Source organism: Vicia villosa, linkage group LG1, assembly GCF_029867415.1.
Source record: "Vicia villosa cultivar HV-30 ecotype Madison, WI linkage group LG1, Vvil1.0, whole genome shotgun sequence".
In the NCBI taxonomy this organism is placed as follows: Eukaryota; Viridiplantae; Streptophyta; class Magnoliopsida; order Fabales; family Fabaceae; genus Vicia; species Vicia villosa.
In genome coordinates this window covers 12,466,332-12,478,370 of record NC_081180.1, presented here as the reverse complement: position 1 = coordinate 12,478,370, position 12,039 = coordinate 12,466,332, and the positions used below count along the sequence as shown (strand labels likewise).

General features: G+C 36.6%; 1 protein-coding gene across 1 annotated transcript; it reads left to right on the top strand.

The window, feature by feature from the left end:
* Positions 1 to 2,516: 2,516 nt before the first annotated feature.
* LOC131628674 (uncharacterized) lies at positions 2,517 to 11,487 on the top strand. Its single transcript, XM_058899502.1, has 3 exons — positions 2,517 to 2,854; positions 3,050 to 3,072; positions 11,039 to 11,487. The coding sequence occupies exons 1-3, from the start codon at positions 2,597 to 2,599 to the stop codon at positions 11,130 to 11,132; spliced, it is 375 nt and encodes a 124-aa protein (XP_058755485.1). The 5' UTR covers positions 2,517 to 2,596; the 3' UTR covers positions 11,133 to 11,487.
* Positions 11,488 to 12,039: the final 552 nt, after the last annotated feature.

Below are 12,039 nucleotides of genomic sequence, written 5' to 3'. Positions count from 1 at the left end.
TGTTATCTCTAGAAAACTTGGATACTGACAAGAGGTTTCTGGTACTGGAAGGAACATGTAGGATATTAGATAGAACTAACTTTGTATGATGAACAAACTCATAATAAAAACAGGTTGGACAAATAGAACTTATGGCTAGAGTTTGACCATTACCAACAAAAACTTTATTGGAACCTACATAACACTTCTTATACAATAAATAATTATCAATATGAATGAAGTGGTGAGAAGCACATGTGTCGATAAACCAGGATGGAGACTCCAACTCAGTAGGCAAAGAGTATTCTTGAATGTAAGCAAATTGTTGGCGTGTGGTTGCTACCATTTTCATGGCTTGGGAGCTTTGAGCTTGTTCTTGTTGAGAAGTTGCCTCAGATGCATTGTTAGCTTTGCGTGTTTGAGGAATTATTAAGAGTAAATAATTCATCAAATTTGTGCCTACAGCCTACGATAAAATGCTCATACTTGCCACATAGCATACAAGTTGGATGATTGCCAGATGTATGGAGGCCTCTACCATGATTACGCCCACGAGTGAAGCGTCCCCTGCCTCGATTTCTAGAGAAAGCTCCTCTAGAGTTTGTTGTTTCTAGACTGGTATGAGAAAGGTTTACAATAATAGCTGACATAGCAAGTTCTTGATGAAATTTGTCTAACTGAGCTCCTTGAACGTACAACAAAGCATCAACATCGCAGAGTGAGAGATATTCACGACTTCCATACATATGCATCACAAACGGATTGTATTCTCTAGGAAGTCCATTGAGTGTAGAATATATCTGATCTTGTTCTGATATTGAATCTCCAATAGGTAGGAGCAAATTTGCGATTTCTTTAATTCTCAATACAAATTCACTTATGGATTTGTTCCCTTTCTTCGTGGATTTGACCACAAATCGCAATTGAAGAACCCTAGCTTTCAATTGAGCATTGAAATACTAATGAATTTTATCTCAAACTTCAAATGTATGTTTACACGAGATAACGTGTGGAAAAAACAACTCAGAGATGGTGGATAACAACCAGATGAAAATGGCTTGATCTTGAATGATCCAAGCTTCACACTCTTCAGAGATTGTTCCTATTAACCGATCTTGAGTCATTTTTTACTTTTAAGCTTCTATGCACTTTTTCTCTAATACTATGTGTAACTCGGTGAACTGACTTTTATTTTTAATATGCAACAATGTTGCGGTGAGCATGAGTCGCCACCGACTTTTATTTTGTCCAATGTTTAGGAAAGGCAAAAAGTACAAAAAAAGACCTTTTTAAAAGAAAACGGGCTCGGGGGGTAAGTTATGAAAAGGGAAGGTGCAAGCACCCTTTTCATCCGTAGTTATCTACGGGCTCTTAATTTGCTTAGCTCATGTTTGTTTGTTTTGAGTTGAAAAGAGGCATAAGGACTTTAGCGTAAATGCGTAGCCTTAGTTTTTCGAAAGAGTGTTGAAAAGATATTTTTGTTGAACTAGGCAGATTAAGAGCACTACCCTAATAGTTGGTCTTTTTCTATGCTTTTTAAAGTTCCTAGGACTATCCATACTATGTAGAAGTAGGTAGTCCTTGTTTATATTGGACGTGCGGGTCATCGAAGGGTCATCGTAGGTCGTTGTACGCAACAGGTAGAGGTACCTTTAGCAAGTTCGAAGGGACTATCGTCACTTTTTCGTAGGCAACAATCGAGAGTCATCGAGGGACTTAGTGACGATTTTGTATTGAGGGACAATCTGCTAATGGGTACCTCTATATTCGAGGGACACGACCATTATTATTCGTAAGGCAACCAAGAGGGGCGTACCCTAGAGGTGAGTGAGTGCACAGTGTGTTGTTTTCAGTTAATTTGTCTCGTGGTTAGTGAGCTAACGGTTCAATTAATTTATCTTTCCATACAATCCTAATTACTAGCAGTTAAAAATATACAGAAAATAAAGTGCAGAATGTAAAGTCCTACACTATTACATGGCTTCGGGGATGGGGATTACATTTTGCCGAATGGGGATCAAATTATTACAAAAACCCGAAATAGAAATTAAAGCAGAAATAAAATATAAACGAATTATAAATGTTCGCAGGAAATAGTCCAATTGCTCAAAGATGGTAGTACCTCGCATAAACAAGAAAATGTTAGTAATGACATATGAAAAAAAAATGACAAAATTAAAAACGATAATTGATAAAAAGTTGACTAAAGAAAAGTTGACGTTGACACACGTGAAATTTTAAAAGAGACATTAAATAATAATTATTTTTGGTATTTTTTCATATTTAAGAGAATAAAAATTTGATTCTAAATAAACTTGTTTTTGTATTTTTAATAATGAAAAATAAAATCTAAACTCTAAAGTCTAATTCTAATATTTTGATATTTTATGAAAATAAATTAATTCTAAAAAAAACTAATTAAACACAATAATATTTTTTGAAGTTTTGTCATTTATATAAAAAAACTAATTACCTAATACTTTTTCTTTTAGTATTTTTTTCTTAACTTTGAATGGTGAACCTGTGTTGTACGTGGAAGAAGAACCACCACTGTCAATTATTATATTTCTATTTCTTTCAATATCAAACACTACACAATATAATAACAGCAACACACATGGAAGAAATAAAAAGGGTACCGATTTGGAGCTTTTTGCAGAGCGGCAGCATGCGGTGGCTATCGTGCGTGACGGCTGCGCCTGGGGGGAGATCCGTGGTGGTTAGATCTGGTTACGGTGTGGTGCGGCGGTCATGGCGGTTTCAGCAGCATCGCATCACAGAGCTATTCGCGGTGGTGCTGACTGTCGGCTTCATCGGTATCGGAGCGGTTGTGCTTGCGGCTGGATCCGGAAGTTCGACGGAGGGAGTAGCTACTGTACGGACATTGTGTCTTCCTCTCCATTCTTTCTGTGTCTTTTTAATTCATGATTGGTGCAAAAAATAAGAATAGAAAAGGAAAACATATTTGTTTGATAAAATTATGATATTTAGAAGTATTTTCTATGTACAAGGTTAGTATTTTGTATCTTGTATGTCAGTGAAGTAAATGATGATGCTGTAAATTATGCAGGGGCTGGTATTATGTTTTCAGAGGTTTTTGTGACGATGAAAGTTTCACATCAAGAGAGGTTGATTGTTGGGAAAAAGTTAAAATTTGGTGGTGATATTTTTCGTACGTGAAAGCATGTAAGGGTTAGAAATTTGTAGTGTTTGTGGCTGAAGTGTGAATTGGTGAACGGTAAAAGAAGGGTATCAGGCCAAAAATAAGGGTTATTAGTTTAGAGATTGTTCGTGGGAACGGTGCGTTAGTGGTGGTCCATAGGTTTAGGCATTGTCTCTATTTATATTAGATGAACATTAGGTTAGAATGTTAGAAAAGGAAAATATCAAAATTAATGATAATTAATCAATAATAATCAGATTTTAAAATCATGTTTGATTTGATTTTTAAATCATGTTTATTTTGATTAATCTCATAAAAACTATTCTAAAATAACATGCAAATAAAATATTTTTGAATCTTTTTTCATTTATGATTTTTTTGGTAATTTTTTGAATAAAAATGGGAAAAGGTAAAAAATACGATATTTAAAAAATGGCTAATTAAGAAATACGAAAAAAATAAATTTAAATAATAAAAAAAGCAATTTTTGTGATTTTTGAAAATAATTTAAAACAGAAATAAAGTTAGTAACAAATAAAAGAAAAAAAATGTCAGTAAATGAGATTCTAACTCAGGACTTCTTGCTGTTGTACCTCTTACGCTCAAATCCTTACCAACTGAACTATGTTATTTATTTAAAATAAAAAGCCAATTGAAAGTATATGAAGCATCAATTAGCATTTCGCTATTTATTAAAGTATAAATAATTTAAGAGTAAATCATTATATTTTAAAATAGACTTTAAATCGAATATTTATAAAATTCAGGATATCACTGTAAATGAACCCAACATTTTATAAAAATTCAATTTTCGAAAATAATTTCGAATTTTTGAAAAGTGTGGGCAAATTTTGGGGTATGACAGCTGCCCCTGTTCAATCTTCTTAAATCTGAGGATGTAGAGTGGCTTGTGTGCCAGTCGGAATCTGAAGGTGGAAGAGGATTGAACACTAGAATACCAAGAAATTTGCCCTTGCGGATGTAGGGATTTTTAGCGGAGATGGGCTTAAAGATGCCATCTAGCTGAGTGGGGGGTCATGCTTCCCAGGGTGTGTATATGATAGATCTTCAGAATGTTTGGGGTTCAAGCTTCCAAACGTATATCTGGGATAGAGATTCATAGATGTTCGGGGTTCGAGCTTCCGAAACATTTCTGTCGTAGATTTCAGAACATCTGGGGTTCATGCTTCCGGAATGTTTCTGTCGTAGATTTCAGATTATCCGGGGTTCAAGCTTCCGGAACATATCTGTTGTAGAATTCAGATCATTCGGGGTTCAAGCTTCCGAAACATATCTGCCGTAGATTTCAGAACATCCGGGGTTCATGCTTCCGGAACGATTCTGTCGTAGATTTCAGATTATCCGGGGTTCAAGCTTCCGGAACATATCTGTTGTAGAATTCAGATCATTCGGGGTTCAAGCTTCCGAAACATATCTGCCGTAGATTTCAGAACATCCGGGGTTCATGCTTCCGGAACGTTTCTGTCGTAGATTTCAGATTATCCGGGGTTCAAGCATCCGGAACATATCTGTTGTAGAATTCAGATCATTCGGGGTTCAAGCTTCCGAAACATATCTGCCGTAGATTTCAGAACATCCGGGGTTCATGCTTCCGGAACGTTTCTGTCGTAGATTTCAGATTATCCGGGGTTCAAGCTTCCGGAACATATCTGTTGTAGAATTCAGATCATTCGGGGTTCAAGCTTCCGAAACATATCTGCCGTAGTTTTTCAGAACATTCGGGGTTCATGCTTCCGGAACGTTTCTGTCGTAGAATTCAGATTATCCGGGGTTCAAGCTTCCGGAACATATCTGTTGAGAATTCAGATCATTCGGGGTTCAAGCTTCCGAAACATGTCTGTCGTAGTTTTTTCAGAACATCCGGGGTTCATGCTTCTGGAATGTCAAGATGAACCGTGCACTGGACATTTGTTGAGAATAACAGAAGGAACCGTACATCAGGTTGTAACAACATGAGTCATCTATTTAGACTATACTAGAATGCGCCGTCCATTAGGAGATGTCGAGAGAAGCCATACATTAGGCTATATCAGAAGAGGCCATACATTAGGCAAGCCGTACACTAGGCTATTTCAGAAGAGGCCATACATTAGGCGAGCCATACATTAGACTGTATTAGAAGGTGCCATACATTAGGCGAGCCATACATTAGGCTGTATCTGAAGGTACCATACATTAGGCGAGCCCTACATTAGGCTGTATCAGAAGGTGCCACACATTAGGCGAGCCATACATTAGGCTATATCACAAGGTGCCATACATTAGGCGAGCCATACACTAGGATATATCAGAAGAGGCCATACATTAGGCGAGCCATACATTAGGCTGTATCATAAGGTGCCATACATTAGGCTGTATTTGATTCGTTGATGATACTTGCTTGGCCGGTTGGTCGACCTGAAAGACAAAGTTAGTTTTATGAAATGTCATGATGCATGTATGGTATGTTTTTTTAAATGAATGAGAATGTTATGCATATGCCATGAGATGTATGATGCATGAATGCAAAATGTTGTTAACGATGACATCAAATTGTAGCAGTGTTTTGCGGGAAAAATAAATCCCTGGCTGTTCAGCGCCTTTGAGAGATTATTTGAATCTCGACTTGACTGCCCCAGATGAATTGGACAATAACATGTCATGCCCCTTGTACATATTGGCGTTTTAGCCAACTCAGTAAGTCGTGGAAATATTTCTACTCTTCGAAGCACTTCTAAAGCATGCCTGTCGGGAGGGCTTCCTGAGATTTGTGCTGTTATAAGCAATTTGCCCCAGTATCATGAGTTTAGGAACAATGCCCCCGATTAATCCGGGTCGGAGGTAATTTTCAACTATGCTTGGGTGAATGCCCCTGATTGTTCAATACTTCTGAGAGATTCTTCGAATCTTGACCTGATTGCCATAGATTGACTGAACTATTACTCAATGGAGTATCCAACTGCTTTTGTGCCCCTGAGGGTGATCAGAATTTGAGATATTCTTGCTCGAACTCAACGGAGTTCTGAAGACAACTTGTCCCTTAAAATTTTCATCTGCAGTTCATGATGGAAGCTTTCCTGGTGTCAAGTACTTGTTCATACGCAAATAATAATTCTAATGCAAAGTTCATGTTTGTCTTGAAGTTTTTTTTTTTTTTTAAAAGATTTTTTTTTGAAAGGATGTCAAAACATCGATTTTTGTGAAAGATGGTGTGATACCAACTCAAATGTTTTAGCAAAACTCCCAGGAGTCGGTTTACCGTATTCTCGTTTACAGTATGCTTTCGAATTAACCCTGTTTCAATTAGGACTTTTGAGGGTTGTAGCGTGGCCAGGTTCATGGTTTTAAAAAAAAGATTTTTAGGCTCAAAATTTATTGGTGCCCACCCCCTTCGTGATGTTCTCCAACCTAAGTTCAGTTAACTTGACGCGAGCATTCATCCTTCAAGAGGAGCTTGAGACGTACGATTAAGGAGTTGATGAGGTGTTTGGACATGGCAGTCACTTACCTTTTATTATTGGTGTCTGATCACACGATCTTGAATTTATAGACACACGAATTTGCCCCTTTTGTTGAGGATCTTTTTTGTTTCCCTAACTTTTGCCTGGACAAATTCTTTTGAATTCTGAGTTTGAAGTCCAGCGGGATGCCCTAACTTTTGCCTTAGTCATTTGTTTTCAAGTTATTGACTTAGCGGGCTTTTTTTTTTTTTTTAATTCGTTCTTTTTCTTTTTTTTTGAGCAAGTCGTATGATCCTGAGACGTCTTTGATTTGTTGGAAAGATTGTGACTGCCTCATTTCTTGGTCGACGAGAGATAGTCGTTGTTGTATCGTCATATTTGACCTCTTATTGCGCGAGAGATGACCATTGCGGTCTCGACTTTTCCTCAACCTTTTGAAGGATAACCATTGTTGTATCCTTATATGCGTGCTCCTGATGAATTTTGAATGCTCAACCAGGTTAACTGAACACTACCCTGCCCCTGGGTTAAATGCGAGGGTTTTCTCGTATAGAAAAATAAACTCCTACTTCAAGGCTCAAAGGGGTTGACAAGGGACTAACTTCCTTATATCTCCAGTGTTTAGGGATCTGAATCAATGCCTGTACATCATCAACAGGGTTTTACTCGAAAGCATACCATTTGAGATTATAGGTATTATAGGTTCGTCATTCTCCCTTCAGAGTCATCATGCTTTATCACTGAGATTTTGGTATCACAAGCAAATAAAAACATATTAGAGCGAGAGCGAATGGATTTTTTCAAGACAAACATATTCAATGCATCATTATTATAGTTCAAAAATAAACAAGTATTGCATATAGACAGTATTGAACAAGAACAAGAAAGATTACGCATGAAAATGCATGAAATTACGAATTGCCAACATTGAGGAGATTTTCTCCGTATGGACTTATTGCTTCAGAAGGTCCATTGAGTCGAAGGAGAACTTCAAATTTGGCATGCAAGTGTGAATATGATAGCCTTTGCATCAATCAAGTCTTGTACCTTATCTCGGATTGGTTGGCAATTATCGATCTACTGACCAAGTGCCCCAGAGAGGAAACCAAACCAAGTGTTTGTATCTGAACTACAGATTACTTCTAAGAAGAAGATTCTGACGAAGCCACAAAAGAGTTGTAAGTATCAAGCTTTAGGGATTTGAGGCAGAAAATGATAAGCTCGTTGTCTGGAAACCTGTTATGCAATGATATGTATGCAAATGCATATGCAATGTTTTCAAGGATCTTTTTGGAACCCAATTTGCAACATTGAAATGTAGTTGCAGCTTTGTTGAAGAACTACGACTTCCATCTCTGAACGTCCTTCTTTAAGAATCAGGCTCACCATATCCAGTGGGTCATAGCCTCTGATTCAGGGTATGGTACTTTTGAGCTTAAGAGCATGTTGCTAAAGGAAAATAAATCCTCTTGCCCCTTGATAAGAACTGTACCCTTGAGTTTGAAGACATTTGGCTAGAGGAAAATAAATCCTCTTGCCCCTTGATAGGAATTTTACCCTTGAGTTTGAAGGCATGTGGCTAGAGGAAAATAAATCCTCTTGCCCCTTGATAGGAATTGTACCCTTGAGTTTGAAGGCATCTGGCTAGAGGAAAATAAATCCTCTTGCCCCTTGATATAAATTTAGGCTCTTGGTAGTCCTTCCATAGTACCTGGAAAGTATGTGTTATGAATCCCTAAGATCCTTGAAAAAGATTAGTCAGCATGTTAGGTAAAAGCATAAGGTAATATGGACAAGTAAGTCCTACACACAAAACCTGTTAGGGTATGAACAAATCCTGCAAGGAAACCAAACGATTAGGGTATAAACAAACCTTGCAAGAAAACCAACGGTTAGATAATGAATACAAACAAGTCACACAAGTAGCCTTAGGTTTAAAGGCTTGCATGAAGTTCAAAGGTAAGTACCCTCCCACTGAAGTTTAGTTGGTTCAACCTGTCCTAGATAAAGATCGGGTTCTAGGGAGCTCATATCATTGACCTTTCTCGAAGGCGCTTATTTCAGTTCGGCGATCGAATCACCAACCGAAAAGGTCCCGAAAGTCCAGTCCATATGAGTGTAGCTTCGAGTATCAACCAACTTCAGTCGGAACCAAAGCCAGCCATCTCGCTACTTTCTAAAAGGCCAAAGTTTAGTTCAACTAAGGTTCTAGGGGAGAATTAGTGCTTAATGACACCACGCGGTAGCCAAGCATTTCCTCGAGTCGGATCCCAAGGAACACCAGGACAAACCAATGTGTCGCACTAACGATGGCCATCAGATCAACCACATCAGTATACGCTGTGCAGTCTCCTTGATCTCATGCCATTTACCTAAAGGTACTCAGATCCAGGTGTAGGGTCTTTCACACAATAACAAACCCAAGCATTTCCCTTAAAAATAAAGCACACAAACAAACAATTAAAAACATTTATAATGAACTAAGCCCTAAGGTAAACCCCTCTTAAAGACTCCCCAGCAGAGTCGCCAGTTCTGTAACTCGGTGAACTGACTTTTATTTTTAATATGCAACAATGTTGCGGTGAGCATGAGTCGCCACCGACTTTTATTTTGTCCAATGTTTAGGAAAGGCAAAAAGTACAGAAAAAGACCTTTTTAAAAGAAAACGGGCTCGGGGGGTAAGTTATGAAAAGGGAAGGTGCAAGCACCCTTTTCATCCGTAGTTATCTACGGGCTCTTAATTTGCTTAGCTCATGTTTGTTTGTTTTGAGTTGAAAAGAGGCATAAGGACTTTAGCGTAAATGCGTAGCCTTAGTTTTTCGAAAGAGTGTTGAAAAGATATTTTTGTTGAACTAGGCAGATTAAGAGCACTACCCTAATAGTTGGTCTTTTTCTATGCTTTTTAAAGTTCCTAGGACTATCCATACTATGTAGAAGTAGGTAGTCCTTGTTTATATTGGACGTGCGGGTCATCGAAGGGTCATCGTAGGTCGTTGTACGCAACAGGTAGAGGTACCTTTAGCAAGTTCGAAGGGACTATCGTCACTTTTTCGTAGGCAACAATCGAGAGTCATCGAGGGACTTAGTGACGATTTTGTATTGAGGGACAATCTGCTAATGGGTACCTCTATATTCGAGGGACACGACCATTATTATTCGTAAGGCAACCAAGAGGGGCGTACCCTAGAGGTGAGTGAGTGCACAGTGTGTTGTTTTCAGTTAATTTGTCTCGTGGTTAGTGAGCTAACGGTTCAATTAATTTATCTTTCCATACAATCCTAATTACTAGCAGTTAAAAATATACAGAAAATAAAGTGCAGAATGTAAAGTCCTACACTATTACATGGCTTCGGGGATGGGGATTACATTTTGCCGAATGGGGATCAAATTATTACAAAAACCCGAAATAGAAATTAAAGCAGAAATAAAATATAAACGAATTATAAATGTTCGCAGGAAATAGTCCAATTGCTCAAAGATGGTAGTACCTCGCATAAACAAGAAAATGTTAGTAATGACATATGAAAAAAAATGACAAAATTAAAAACGATAATTGATAAAAAGTTGACTAAAGAAAAGTTGACGTTGACACACGTGAAATTTTAAAAGAGACATTAAATAATAATTATTTTTGGTATTTTTTCATATTTAAGAGAATAAAAATTTGATTCTAAATAAACTTGTTTTTGTATTTTTAATAATGAAAAATAAAATCTAAACTCTAAAGTCTAATTCTAATATTTTGATATTTTATGAAAATAAATTAATTCTAAAAAAAACTAATTAAACACAATAATATTTTTTGAAGTTTTGTCATTTATATAAAAAAACTAATTACCTAATACTTTTTCTTTTAGTATTTTTTTCTTAACTTTGAATGGTGAACCTGTGTTGTACGTGGAAGAAGAACCACCACTGTCAATTATTATATTTCTATTTCTTTCAATATCAAACACTACACAATATAATAACAGCAACACACATGGAAGAAATAAAAAGGGTACCGATTTGGAGCTTTTTGCAGAGCGGCAGCATGCGGTGGCTATCGTGCGTGACGGCTGCGCCTGGGGGGAGATCCGTGGTGGTTAGATCTGGTTACGGTGTGGTGCGGCGGTCATGGCGGTTTCAGCAGCATCGCATCACAGAGCTATTCGCGGTGGTGCTGACTGTCGGCTTCATCGGTATCGGAGCGGTTGTGCTTGCGGCTGGATCCGGAAGTTCGACGGAGGGAGTAGCTACTGTACGGACATTGTGTCTTCCTCTCCATTCTTTCTGTGTCTTTTTAATTCATGATTGGTGCAAAAAATAAGAATAGAAAAGGAAAACATATTTGTTTGATAAAATTATGATATTTAGAAGTATTTTCTATGTACAAGGTTAGTATTTTGTATCTTGTATGTCAGTGAAGTAAATGATGATGCTGTAAATTATGCAGGGGCTGGTATTATGTTTTCAGAGGTTTTTGTGACGATGAAAGTTTCACATCAAGAGAGGTTGATTGTTGGGAAAAAGTTAAAATTTGGTGGTGATATTTTTCGTACGTGAAAGCATGTAAGGGTTAGAAATTTGTAGTGTTTGTGGCTGAAGTGTGAATTGGTGAACGGTAAAAGAAGGGTATCAGGCCAAAAATAAGGGTTATTAGTTTAGAGATTGTTCGTGGGAACGGTGCGTTAGTGGTGGTCCATAGGTTTAGGCATTGTCTCTATTTATATTAGATGAACATTAGGTTAGAATGTTAGAAAAGGAAAATATCAAAATTAATGATAATTAATCAATAATAATCAGATTTTAAAATCATGTTTGATTTGATTTTTAAATCATGTTTATTTTGATTAATCTCATAAAAACTATTCTAAAATAACATGCAAATAAAATATTTTTGAATCTTTTTTCATTTATGATTTTTTTGGTAATTTTTTGAATAAAAATGGGAAAAGGTAAAAAATACGATATTTAAAAAATGGCTAATTAAGAAATACGAAAAAAATAAATTTAAATAATAAAAAAAGCAATTTTTGTGATTTTTGAAAATAATTTAAAACAGAAATAAAGTTAGTAACAAATAAAAGAAAAAAAATGTCAGTAAATGAGATTCTAACTCAGGACTTCTTGCTGTTGTACCTCTTACGCTCAAATCCTTACCAACTGAACTATGTTATTTATTTAAAATAAAAAGCCAATTGAAAGTATATGAAGCATCAATTAGCATTTCGCTATTTATTAAAGTATAAATAATTTAAGAGTAAATCATTATATTTTAAAATAGACTTTAAATCGAATATTTATAAAATTCAGGATATCACTGTAAATGAACCCAACATTTTATAAAAATTCAATTTTCGAAAATAATTTCGAATTTTTGAAAAGTGTGGGCAAATTTTGGGGTATGACAGCTGCCCCTGTTCAATCTTCTTAAATCTGAGGATGTAGAGTGGC

Coding starts and splice junctions, on each gene's coding strand:
- LOC131628674 (XM_058899502.1), top strand. CDS start 2,597: ATGGAAGAAATAAAAAGGGTACCGATTTGGAGCTTTTTGCAGAGCGGC. Junction 2,855..3,049: donor CGACGGAGGGAGTAGCTACT/GTACGGACATTG, acceptor TAAATTATGCAG/GGGCTGGTATTATGTTTTCA. Junction 3,073..11,038: donor CTGGTATTATGTTTTCAGAG/GTTTTTGTGACG, acceptor TAAATTATGCAG/GGGCTGGTATTATGTTTTCA.